The 13,474-nt window shown below is 25.3% G+C and overlaps 2 protein-coding genes across 3 annotated transcripts; one reads left to right on the forward strand and one right to left on the reverse strand.

Annotated features, from left to right (window-relative positions):
* Positions 1 to 6,428: 6,428 nt before the first annotated feature.
* LOC124926099 (SURP and G-patch domain-containing protein 1-like protein) lies at positions 6,429 to 9,097 on the forward strand. Of its 2 annotated transcripts, none has more exons than XM_047466264.1 (8): positions 6,429 to 6,964; positions 7,368 to 7,494; positions 7,575 to 7,681; positions 7,909 to 8,043; positions 8,137 to 8,265; positions 8,354 to 8,539; positions 8,618 to 8,796; positions 8,880 to 9,097. In XM_047466264.1, the coding sequence occupies exons 1-8, from the start codon at positions 6,562 to 6,564 to the stop codon at positions 8,904 to 8,906; spliced, it is 1,293 nt and encodes a 430-aa protein (XP_047322220.1). In that variant the 5' UTR covers positions 6,429 to 6,561; the 3' UTR covers positions 8,907 to 9,097. The 2 variants fall into 2 exon arrangements, with proteins under 2 accessions (XP_047322220.1, XP_047322221.1); XM_047466265.1 differs by having other exon boundaries at positions 7,575 to 7,678.
* Positions 9,098 to 11,247: 2,150 nt separating this feature from the next.
* On the reverse strand, positions 11,248 to 12,543 carry LOC124925495 (60S ribosomal protein L6-like). The gene is made up of 4 exons (XM_047465508.1): positions 12,239 to 12,543; positions 11,994 to 12,100; positions 11,675 to 11,856; positions 11,248 to 11,590 (listed from the first exon to the last, which is right to left on the reverse strand). The coding sequence occupies exons 1-4, from the start codon at positions 12,487 to 12,489 to the stop codon at positions 11,435 to 11,437; spliced, it is 696 nt and encodes a 231-aa protein (XP_047321464.1). The 5' UTR covers positions 12,490 to 12,543; the 3' UTR covers positions 11,248 to 11,434.
* Between the last annotated feature and the right edge of the window lie 931 nt (positions 12,544 to 13,474).

The raw sequence follows: 13,474 nt of genomic DNA on the forward strand, positions 1-13,474 counted from the left end.
CAGATCGTCGACGTCGACGGTGTTCGATAAAATAGTTGAGGGAACATTTTGAAGCCCGGAGGTTTTTCGTTGCTGGAGGAAAGAAAATGAGTTGCAGCACTAGTATTTTGGAAATTCACTGTACAATTCAATATATTTTGGGATGATATGAAAGAACTTTGGCATCAAATGCTTTATCATGGAAAAGAATATGTTGTTCTCTCAACTTAAAACATCCCACTTTCTTCCCAAAATAAATATAATTATAGTAAAAAATTAATATTTTAAGTACTTAAAAATTTATTAAAAGTAATCTATAAATATATATATATGATGCTTAATTTTTAAAGTGTCCGGATTGCCGGGTCGAGAGTTGTGGTTAATTTGGATACTTGGGTCGGATTGTGGGTTAACCCGTTTTTAAATTTAAAACGGTTAAAAATAAAATTAAAAATGCTAAATGTATGTTTCGATCTTGCAACCTAACAAAACAAGTATAACTCTTTAACCAACTAAGCTACTAAGACTTTATATTTTAAATTCAACACCAAATTTGATAAACGCGAGACATTTTAACATTAATATAAGTTCAACTTTTTAACTAACTAATCTATATATATATATAATGATGCTTAATTTTTAAAGTGTCCGGATTGTCGGGTCGAGAGCTGTTGTTAATTTGGATACTTGGGTCGGATTGTGGGTTGACCCGTTTTTAAATTTAAAACGGTTAAAAATAAAATTAAAAATGCTAGAGGTATATTTCGAACTTGCAACATAACAAAACAAGTATAACTCTTTAACCAATTAGGTTACTAAGACTTTATATTTAAAATTCAACACCAAATTTAATAAACGCGGGACATTTTAACATTAATATAAGTTTAACTTTTTAACTAACTAATCTATATATATAATGATACTTAATTTTTAAAGTATCCGGATTGCCGGGTCGAGAGCTGTTGTTAATTTGGATACTTGGGTCGGATTGTGGGTTGACCCGCCTTAAATTTAAAACGGTTAAAATAAAATTAAAAATGTTATCCGTAATTTTTTTTTTACGGTTTTTATATTATTAATCGTGTAAATGCACGGGCTAAATGCTAGTTATTGTAAAATGGTTTAGTAACAGATTTTGGTTCAAATCTAGACAAATACAAAACTTTTAAATTAAAAAAAAAAAAGAAAAAGAGAGAGAGTAAAACCTATAATGATTACTTTGCACAAAAAAAAAATTAACCCTTCTTCTAGTATATTTTGTAAATACATTTTAATTTTAAATTTAATCATTATAATTTTTTTAAAATATATCATAATTCAAAATTTTAATATTAAAATAAAAAACTGATAATTTATTTACTAAATAAAAAACTGATAATTTATTTACTAATAAATTATAAAGAGTTAATACTTATTTAATTATAATATTTCATCAATAAATTAAAATCTGAATTTATTATTATTTTATTAATTATTTGAATATCTTAATTTTAAATAATTAATTTATAATAATTTATATACATATATATATATATATATATAATATTTCTTAAAGTAAAAGTTTTTATAATAAAATAATATTAATATATTTTATAATAAATATTTTTTTGTTATATTATGTAAAAATATTATTAGTTTATATTTATATATAATTAATTATAAAATATTAAATAATATATCAAAATATTATATATGTAAAATAATATATATATATATCTTAAAATAATAAATAATAAATTATTAAAATTTAAATAATTAAATAATTAAAAAATAAAAGAGTATTTTAAATTTACAAAAATTTGAAAAATAGTAATAAAACAAATATATTAAATTTATTATATTATTTAAATTTATTATTTTTATCAATTAAATTTAAAAGTAATAATAAATCAAATATATTAAACTAATTAATTATATAAATAATAAAATATTTATTTTATTTAATATTAATTATTTAAAATATAATTTTATTATATTCTAGAATTAATAATTTAAAATAATTTAAATTAAATATATATTTTTTAATTTAATTATAATTATTACAATTATTAATTAAGAGTATTATTAATTTATTTGTTAAATAATTTATTATATAATAATTATTTTTATTTTTAATAAAGATACCGTACTAATTAAATGTTTTTTTAAAAAACTAACTGCGTTATTTAAAATTCACATTCTTTCTTCTTGTTTTCATAAGATAAAAAAAATACTAAATTATAAAGTTTATAATTATAATGTAACTAAATATAATTTTAAAAAATAATATATTAAATTTTGAAAATTTTTTTTTTTTTGAAATCAATATATTTCATATTTTATTTTTTTATAATTTAAAATTTTTAAAAATATATATAAAATTATAATATATCTTTAATTAAATAATTAATTTTATATTTAAAACATATAAAATTATTATACTAAAATAAAAAATTTTTATATTTTTTTAATAAATACATTTTATTAAATATTTAAATATATATAAATAAATATTAATATAAGTTAAGTGTAAAAAGATAAAAAATAAATAAATAATAATAATAAAGATATAATGGAATTATCTGTTATTTTTCAAAAACACTTATATTTCAAATAATAAGATAATTTTTTTTTTATAAAACTTATTTAATATTTACAAAACATTAAAAATATTAATAAAATAAATATATATTAATCTAATTATATTATTTAAAAAAATCTTTATTACTAAAATTTTAAACTATTAATAAAACAAATATATTAAACTAATTCATTATATAAATAATAAAATATATATTATTTAATATTATTTTTATAATATAATTTTATTATATATTATAATATATTAATTTAAAATAATTAAAATTTAATATATATTTTTAAAATTTTAAATTAAAAATATTTTAAATTAAGTATTATTTTGTTTTCGTTTAATTATAGTTATTAAAATAAAAAATAATATTATTAATTTTTTGTTAAATTTTCTATTAATTAATAATTATATATATTCTACTAAATATATGTTTGTAATTATAAATTTAAAAAAAAAAATCTAAACTAATTTTTAATACAAAATAATAATAGAATCAAATTTTAATTTTAATAACTTATATAATAAAAAAATAAAAGTATAATTTATTTTAAATCTTTATATTATAAAATATATCATTTATCAACATAAATATTTAAAACAATATTTTAAAATAATATATTTAAAAAATTATTATATTTTAGAATATATGTTTGATTAGTTTAAAATGTTATTTTAATATTATTTTTTATAAAAATTGTTATATTATTATTTTGAAATAAATAAGTTTAATATAAAATAAAATAAATTTATTGATTAATATAAGATATTTAAAAAATATATTATATTAATTTAAAATGTTATTTTTATTATAATATATTTTCATAATAAATAAATATTGATTAATTGTTATTAAAAAACTTTATTAAATTTATTTATTATTATATTAAATATTAATAAGAAAATGATTTAATTAATTTGATTAACTATTTATATAAAATTTAAAAAGTTTAATTATATAAATGAATAAATTTTATAAATTACACATATATTACTTATCATCTATTTCATATATATATATATATATTAATATTAAATATTTAAAACATATTAATTTATCTTATTTATTATAATTATTATATATATTAACTCATAATTAATTTTTAATTTATAAAAATTTGATTATAAAATTAAAAATAATTAAAAAAATTAATATAAATTTAGAAAATTATTAAAAAAAAGTAAATAAAAAATTAATTTAGAAAAATGATTGTTTAATATAAATTTGGTTAAAAACAACTATAAATTTTAAATTAAAAACTTTATTTTAAGAAATAAATATGTCGTAAGATTTAAAGAAAAATAAATAATGTTATAAAATAGTTTAATATAAATTAGAACTTTTGTTTTAAAAAATAATTATTAAATTAAGTTTACATATATTTTAAATGAAATAAAAATTAACGAAAGATAGACTTATAAATTGTTTAGGAAAAAAGCTCACTTAGACGTATGTACTTGTACAACTAGCTCATTTAAACGTATGTACTAATAAAAGGTCATTTAAATATACGTACTATCAAAAATTGGCTCATTTAGCCTCTTTTAATAACCATAGTTAACTTTTATTAAATATTAATATATTTTCTCTCTCTTTCCTTTTCATTTATTATTTCATTTATTTGAATTCTTTATTTTTTTCTTTTTTATAATTTTTTTATTATTTCTATATGAGTATTTATGATTGATTATTTTTATTTTATATATATGAACCTTCATCATTAATTATTTTAACTCTATATTTCTTCATCTTTTTTATATTTTTTTTTATATTTACATTAATTATTAATTATTTTAAATTTTTTTATCCCAATAATTGAATAAAACAATGAAAATTCTTATAAAAATAAAAATTCTTCAGCACAAAAATAAATTAATTAAGAATTAAGAATTGGATAATAATAAAAACTTATTCATCAAACACCAAAAGAGTAATAATCAAATATTAGACAAAACAATTCATTTACTACTAATATAAGTCGTGAATAAAAATTAAATAAAAAATTATTAATTTTATTTTTATTTATATTAAACTAAATAAAAAAAAAACCCTTTTCATTTTTATTATATTAAATTAAATAAGAAAAAACCCTTCAAAAAAAATATTACAGTAAAACATAAAATTCATAAATAAGTTGTTAAATTTTTTTAAAAAAATGAGAATTTAAGAAATATGAGAAATAAAAACTAATAAAAAAAGATGAAATATAAAAGAGAAATTAATATTAAAATAATAAAAAATTTAAGAATAAAATAAATTACCTAGTTTAATTAATGAAAAAGAAAGAGAGAGAAAATATATTAATATTTAATTAATAAATATATAAATTTAAAATAAAAGTTAACCATGGTTATTAAAAGAGGCTAAATGAGCTAATTTTTGATAGTACATATGTTTAAATGACCTTTTATTAGTACATACGTCTAAGTGAGCTAGTTGTACAAGTACATACGTCTAAATGAGCTTTTTTCCAATTGTTTATGTAGTGGTTATTTATATAAAAAACAAAAATATTAAATATTTAAAAAAATAAATTTATTTTAGTATTTCTGTAATAAATTAAAAATATCTGAGTATAAATATATGAATTAAATAATATTTTATTATAATTTATTTTTTATTAAATTATATTTAAAAAAGAACCATATGACAATAATATATATAATATTTTAAATAATAAAAAAATTATTATATTTACCAAAATATAAATTTCTATATGCAAATAAAAACTGAAACCAATTTTTGATGTTCATGCTTTTCCGTATAAATTTCTTCTTCTCTAATCTTTGTTTTTCAACTTAAAGGATTTTTTTTGAAAGAGAAACTATCGATCTATCTTTATTATTCTTAATCGAAGAAGCATCAGGTATGAAACGTCACTATATCAATTTATGATGTAAAAGAAAAGTTATTAATGAATCTAGGGTTCATCGGACTCTCTGATTTTTGTATTAGATTAGTATCTCACAACAGCTATGATCTATAGTTTATTTGGTAGAAATTGTAGCAAAGCCCTGCAATTGCTGTTCGGTTTTGGTCGCTAGGAACCTGATTCCGAATGGCAGATGCAGGATTGAGAACTTACCTTTCAAATAAACTGTTTTGTTTCGTTCCAGTTGATTTACAAAATGAAAATTTTCTTGGGTGTCCTAGATTTTATTTCAGGATGTTTATGTCAATAATCAGCTGAATGTTGGAACAAGTATTACCAAAAAAATTGGCACTTTGTGCTGTTTTTATTTTAAAATTGATTTCTTTCCTGTGTGCATCTCTTTTCAGTTTGCTCGGTTTTGAACATTTCTTATCTCGAGGCTAAGTTTCCATTTAGGCGTGATACACTGATACATACCATCATAAATTGACACTAGTCTTAAGCCTTGGAGAACATGACAATTGACAATATCAATCATGATTCTGTTTTAACCATCCTTGCATAAAAAAGAGACCAAGAAGCGATGAAATTGTTCGTTATTCATCACTACTTTTGTCTCCCATCGTTTGGGTATTTCAACTTAGGCCTCTGACATGCACTATTAAGATCTCTGATGTGTGTAGGCATAGTTGGGAAGCCTTTGCTATACAATACACTTGAAATCTGAAAGCATACATAGTTAGTGGCTCCAATCTTGATAACCGATCATAGATAATCCATGGTCTTTTCTTTGTATGACCAAGTAGCTGTATGTCTGATTCAGTTAAACTTGTTCCTATTTTGCTTATAATGTGTGTGTGTGTGTTTTTGTTTTCATTTATTACTTGTTACTGAAGTAGTCATCAATTTTGTTATATCTAATAAGTATTATCCCTAACACAAGTTTGTGTAACTTGTTTAGTTACACTTGGTTCTTATCCAAGATCTTTTGGTACACAGGCAGGTTTCTATCAATTAACTGAGTTGTTTTTAGAAAATATAATACTCAGTCCTTTATTCTGTTATCTAAATATATCATGTGAGCTTGTTTGTAGAAGTGGGTTCCTATAAACAGCTAGAAACATACCTGATTCTTTCCTCATGGAGAAAGGAAAAAAGAATGCCCTGTTTGTTAATGATGGTTCCTTTATGGAGAGATTCAAACAGCTCCAACAAGAGAAAGGTGATCCATTACCAGAGTCTAGGTCTTATCCAACTGTACCACAGACCTCAACTCCCAAACCTGTCATCAACAAAACAAGCTTTGGATTCAAACCTAAAGACTCTCGAAAGGACACCCCAGTTTCAGTTTCTACAGGAGGTAAATTTGCATTCAGCCTGAAACCGAAGTCCAAGCTTATGGCACCCTCTATAAAGTTGAGTGAAGATGATGATGATGAAGAAGAAAAAGAAGCAGGCAGTCCATCTGATAACGGTCCAACAAAACGGCAGAAGTTGGGAGAACCCGACAGCACTAGGAAATTACCAAAACAACCTGATGTTGGTAATTACTTTAATATATGCATCTATTCATCTGGTTCAGTTGTTGATGATTTTCCTTCTAATCTTATTTGGTGACCTTTCTAGAATAAGTCATCCAAATTTTGTTTTTTTCACAGTTAATTTTCTTCCACAGTTTGTAAAAAGTTGTCTTGCATTTGCAGTACGTACATACTATTTATTTGCTTCAAGGATTTTCATAAACATGTCCAACACTATAACTTTCTTCAAGGATCCATTCTTGAGTATTTCTCATAAATGCAGCTTATGTCTTAAATCTCTATTGACAATTGTGGAAAGAAATGGTTCATTAATGACTTGGAAAATGTGGAACATCTGCTAGAAGAAGAATTTGCATTCCTTACTTCATGCTTTAGGTATTAATCAATTCTTTAAGTGAAATGCAGCACCACGCTCTCCAAGTGATCCTGGAGTGAAGAAAGCGGCAGATAACTTGGCAATTTTTGTGGCCAAACATGGCAGGCAGTTTGAGAATGTTACTCGTCAAAAGAATCCTGGGGACACCCCATTCTAGTATGTGACATTTTACTTGAGGATTTATTTATTTTGTTGAAGTTTTCTTGTTTTTATTGTTCTTTATCTTCCATTTTCAGTTTTTTATTTGATGAAAGCTGCGCTGATTACAAGTATTATGAATACCGGCTTAGAGAAGAAGAGAAAGCCTCGTCTCAGACCAAGGATTCCCAAACACCACAAAGTAGTTTATGCAAAACCTGTTCTAATTTCTTCGTCTATCTTTTAGTCTTAACAGTTATGGTAGATATGACCTCTAAAGGAATATTATGATGTTCTTGATTATTGCTGACCCTTTGTGAAATTTTTCTATCAATTAGTTAATGTCTTATATGTTCGTGCTTACTTCTGAGTTTTTGGTTGGATTCTTGAACATATTTTTCAGTGCCTTTAATACCTTTTATACCCTTGCAGGTGGTTCAGGTACTATTAATTCAAAGAGTATTTCTCAGAAGTCACATCGCCATCAGCCAAATTATCAAATTCCTACCTCGGCATTGTACGAGTCTGAGGAAAAACGAGGTTGTATGGCATCAGCAGGACAATTTGGTAACTGAGCTTCCTTTCATCTTTTCTGTGTGTTTGCATTTCTTTAATAACATTGATTTATATTTCAATTGTATGTGTTATTTCATAATCTAGGTGAATCATCGGAAAACACAGATTCATTGGCAATAATGGAATTCTACATGAAGAAAGCTGCACGAGAGGAGAAGAGAAGACCGCCGAAACAATCAAAGGATGAAATGCCTCCCCCTGCTTCTATTCAAGGTTAGTTAGTGTCTTCTCTCAGAAGGAGAGTTGTTGTTTTTTCTTCTTTCTGATGACCAAGTTCCCTGAATGTGTGTGTATGTGGCAGGAGGAAGTTCTGAGAAAAAGGGACACCATATGGGTGACTATATCCCACAAGAAGAGCTTGAGAAATTTATGGCTTCGTGCAATGATGCAGCTGCACAGAAAGCGACCAGAGAAGCTGTAGAGAAGGCAAAAATCCAGTCAGATAATGTTGGCCATAAACTCCTATCAAAGATGGGTTGGAAAGAAGGTAACTTAAACTATTTACTTAACTTTCTGAGTAAATTCTGAATGGATGGGATTGCAAATCCAATAATGGGGTATGCAGGAGAGGGTCTAGGGAGCTCTAGGAGTGGAATTGCAAATCCAATAATGGCAGGTGATGTTAAACTGAACAATTTGGGTGTTGGAGCTAGCCAACCTGGAGAAGTGGTGCCTGAAGATGATATATATGAACAGTATAAAAAAAGGATGATGCTTGGTTATAAACACAGGCCCAACCCCCTGGTATGTAATTTAACTTGTTGCCATCTGCCAATTGCAAACTTTCTTTTATGCATAACACAAATTTTTAATTGTTTATTTTGCAGAACAATCCCAGAAAAGCATACTATTGAGGAACAAATACTGAATTAGTAAGCTAAGCTTGTTGCCTTGTTGGTTCCCTTTTTTTAATTTTTTTGAAGGTGAATGATTTCTCTGTTTTTGTTTTTTTGTTTGTGACATTTTAGTAATGATAAAACATTAGATGAGAAACCTGACTTTATTGATCTATCTTGGTTTTGCATATGATTGCTGATATTCATGGGACCCTGAGCTTTTATTTTTATCTATTCATGCTCAAATGGGCAAAAGAGTGCATACTTTTACTTATCTGAATATTGTTATATATTTTCTTGGTGTTTTTATACTTGATTTCATTTAATTAATTGTTTGAGGATCTGGTTTGCCATATATGTGTCCGGTGGATTATATACAATTTTTAATATATTCCACATCATGCTTCTTGCTGGAACAAATCCCAAATATTACAAGTTTGATGTACATGAATTATTCCTGTAGCACAATCAAGTCTTCCAGATTTTCATGCACATTTTTACTCGAATGAATGATTGAGCCTTTGAAGACAAATTGCCCCTACCAGCACTAAGACTTTTAGAAAAAAGAGCAAGCCAATCAGCGCCTGGCTTCTTCTTTTTTGGGTTTCTTTTTTCACCTACTTTAATACATGTTCTTTCAAGATCCTCAAAGGTTAGCAAGTCTTTCAAATCAAAGACCATAAGCCTCCTCTAAGGTGATGGATGAGATCTTCACAGTTTGGCTGAAAGTTATGTCCTTAATGTGATTGTAATGAGATGTTGATGGTATCTCCTAATTGTCCAGACTGAAAAAGTTTGGTTGGATATTGGAACATGAGCAAAGGGTAAATATCTTAATCATTTATTCATACTTTATACATTACCCGAAAAATTTCGGTATAAAAAAATTCATATATTTACCTTACTTTAATTTCGATAAACCTTAATTTTGGTACGGTATTAGTATTATACCTTTAATACCTAAAAATTATATTAACTTAAAAACATATATAATTTGTTTTTATTTTTAAATTTAATAATTTTAGAAACTAACCGAAATTTGATTAAAGTAGATGCCAGATAGTGAGATCCAAATTTTAATCACATTTGTACCGCAATTCTTTTTTATAAATTAATAATATAATTCAAGTTTAATAATAAGAATAATACTTTCGAGTTCGTGTTATGTATTTGAGATGAATTTTACAACATATTAAACTTTATTAGGTCTATTTTTAAAAATTAAATTTATTTTATATTAAAATTAATTTAATTTCATATGTTGTAAAATAGAATGAGCAGAGATTGAATATAATTCTGAGTGATATTATAAGATAATTATATTTTGATTTAATTTTTAAAAATTATGTTTAAGGAAATTAATATTAAATTTATTTATTTTAAAAATTTTAAAAATCTCATTTTATTGTAAAGTACCAATAATTTCGTTATCAATCAAATTGCAGTACGCTATTTTCAATATATATTATAGTTATTTTCTTACCCCTATTCAAGATATGTTCAACATAAGTTAATACGTTAAAATATATAAAGGGAGAGAAATGATACATATCTCTACTCTGGAATCGCGACTCGCACAGCGAAGGGGACCTCGCCTTATACAAAAGAGACTTGACTGTTATACAAAAGGGACATCGCTGTTATACAAAGAGAACTTTGAGCCGGCGAAGTCCCTTTTGTATAACTACAAGGTCCCTTTTGTATAAGGGCGAGGTCATTTCGCTGTGCGAGTCGCAATTTGATAAGAGATATGTATCATTTCTCATATATATATATATATATATATATATATATATATATATATATATATATATATATATATATATATATATGTTCAATTTTCTGTTGATGAGAAATTGAACATAAGTGATAGGGTATTGATATTTGATAGTAGCGCTGATTCCGGACCATGATTCATTAATTGAAAATAGCAAAAGCTCTTGCTCCTCTTGTTGTTATACAGACCGGCTAATAGAATAATAGAACAGTATGGGACTGTCTAACACAGTACTTAAACAACATTCATAATAATCTTAGTCACTCAGGTTTGAATTATGATCAACATAACATTAATTTTGAAGGTAGTAAATTGAACTAAAGATTTGACTCTATTTGACAAAAATAAAATTCTCATGAAAATGATATTGCGCAATTTGATTAGCCAAAAAAGTAACAAAATTTCTCAATCTTCTCTCTCCTTACATTTTATCCTTTTTTTTCAAATTGACATCATTTGCAAGGAATATAACTCATTTTAAGAATTCTAACATAATTCTTAATCATCTAAAGTTTATTCTACTACCAAATCAAACTTGGAGATGGTCATTTTCACAGATAGAGCAAGCAAAACAATAGCAAATTGATGTTGAACCATTGAAAATCTCATTAGAGGACCCAAAGTATATTCCAATTACAACATAGGAAAAAAAAATAACTTAACATAATCTTTAATAACAAAACTTCCAAAACCAATCTGCTAGTGTTCAAATCAACACAAAAGCCAAAGATAACAGTTGTCCTACTAGGCCTCATTGTTAACTTACAATTTAAAAGACAAGTTCATGGGGTTTCATGCCTTCCTTGAGTGAGAATCTAGATGCCAAATATGCCTTCAAATCAGCAACTTCTTCAATAGTTTGTAGAAGAGCTGCATCTACGGATTTCTGATCATCCTTCTTTTCCTGTGAAATGACATTCTTCTCCTGCAATTCAGTCATTAAACAAAAACATTAGCAAAGAAGTACAAGTCATTATATTAGAATTACAATATAAAGAAAGAAACATACTTCTTTTTCTTCTTCAAAGAACTCTCCTTCTGCCTTTTTCTTCTTCTTCTCAGTCTTCTTTCCAAAGTACTTGTCATCAAACTTTTCAACATTTACTCCAGTAATGTCAACCTTGGTTGAGGTACCAATCACATAAGCCTGATTCACACGTCTCAGAGGAACACCATTGATCTTGAATGGTCCTATATCAACCAAGTAATAAAATACATAATAATCCATGGGAACTCAACATGTGATATCTAATGTAATCAATACAATTGCAATAACCCATATGCTCAAATCTAGTAAAATTTAATTGAAATAAAAGATAGATCCTCACCGGTAACAAGAAGTAGACCAGAAGTTAGCTGCTTTAGAAACACAACTCTCTTCCCCTTGAACCTTCCAGCCAAAACAATCAAGACAGTCCCAGGAGTAATACTCGCTCTGTAGAAAGATAGAAAAATAAAAAGTTCATGAATCAGCAACCGCATTGAATACGCAGGATAATCCTATCAATAGATCTGCTCATCACATTCATTAAGAAGACTGAAAATGACTATAAATTGAATCCATTAATCGCACCTGAGCTTGGTGGGTTTGGGTTTACGCTTGTTAACGATGGGCTTTTTGACATCGTCAGCGGGATAGAACTTGGGTGGCTTCACGGAAGGCTCGACTTCGACGGGTTTCTTCTCGTGTTGAGGGAATGATCCGCCGTTCTTAGCTTTGATGGCCCAAAGTCCTCTCTTGTGGTACATCTTTGAACGTGAGAATTTTCCGACTCCTCGGATCAATTCCGGGTTCCTGGTCGATCGTGGTGTCTTGGGAGCCATCTCTGCAAAAATCTCTCTTTCTCTCTCTTCACTCTTTCTTTGGCGCTTATATAATATGGAAGATGAATAAATAGTGACAAGTAAAATAACCTAAAACCTATTGGGCTTTAAGTAATAGCTCTTAGTATTAGCCCAACACGATAGTTTTTAGTATTCTATTTATCTATATAATTACATTTTTTTTCTCAAAAAATAAATAAATATTTTATAGAAAAAACATTTTAAAATTTTGATCTAATAATATACAGACTAATTTGTTAGGTTATTTGAATTATAGTTTAAAAAATCGGTGAAGGAATTAGATCACTTCTTCATCGGTAGATTTTAATTGGTTCAAGTAATGAGTTTCATATAATATAATAATGCTAGTCAAAATAGATATAAAATTTAAAATATTATTTCGTAATTACAATATGTCATTGTCTTTATTATACATAACATAATTAAAATAAACGCAAACTCTTAAGTCATTAATTAATATAATTAAAATAAATATCAACTACTAATTATTCGTAAAACACTCACACCATTCATCAAAATAGGATAAACTCGCTGAGTTAATCTGGACTGTCAGATTTCCGGTCCAACCGACAAGTTGATCAGATTTAACTAGGTTGATTGCATTTATGATTTTTTTTATTAACTCAGCCCAGTTTGACGACTGGTTCACTAGGTTTGAAGGTCCGACCGATGGATCGATTCAGGTTTCAAAACAATGATTTGAATCAATCCAAATAAACATTTTTTTTACTCCTTTTCTTCCGTCCTAACATATTAAAATATTTTTTATTTTAAATTATTATTATTTATTTTATTATTATATATTAATATCATTTAAGTTTTTTATTTAAAAATATTTTTGTCTGACTCAAAATTATTAATCCAATATTTATACAAATTATTGTTTTTCTATTTTTTATTTATTTTAGGAAGCTAATAGAATTCTCTTAGTTATTATCCACCTTTAAATTTATAATAAAATTTT

Source organism: Impatiens glandulifera, chromosome 2 (genome assembly GCF_907164915.1).
Source record: "Impatiens glandulifera chromosome 2, dImpGla2.1, whole genome shotgun sequence".
Taxonomy (NCBI): domain Eukaryota; kingdom Viridiplantae; phylum Streptophyta; class Magnoliopsida; order Ericales; family Balsaminaceae; genus Impatiens; species Impatiens glandulifera.

Excerpts from the sequence above, each read along its gene's own strand:
- LOC124926099 (XM_047466264.1), top strand. The coding sequence starts at position 6,562 with ATGGAGAAAGGAAAAAAGAATGCCCTGTTTGTTAATGATGGTTCCTTT. Across the intron at positions 8,540-8,617 it reads AAAGATGGGTTGGAAAGAAG|GAGAGGGTCTAGGGAGCTCT; the intron begins GTAACTTAAACT and ends TGGGGTATGCAG. Across the intron at positions 8,797-8,879 it reads AACACAGGCCCAACCCCCTG|AACAATCCCAGAAAAGCATA; the intron begins GTATGTAATTTA and ends TTTATTTTGCAG.
- LOC124925495 (XM_047465508.1), bottom strand. The coding sequence starts at position 12,489 with ATGGCTCCCAAGACACCACGATCGACCAGGAACCCGGAATTGATCCGA. Across the intron at positions 12,101-12,238 it reads CCCAAACCCACCAAGCTCAG|AGCGAGTATTACTCCTGGGA; the intron begins GTGCGATTAATG and ends ATCTTTCTACAG. Across the intron at positions 11,857-11,993 it reads TGGTCTACTTCTTGTTACCG|GACCATTCAAGATCAATGGT; the intron begins GTGAGGATCTAT and ends TGGTTGATATAG.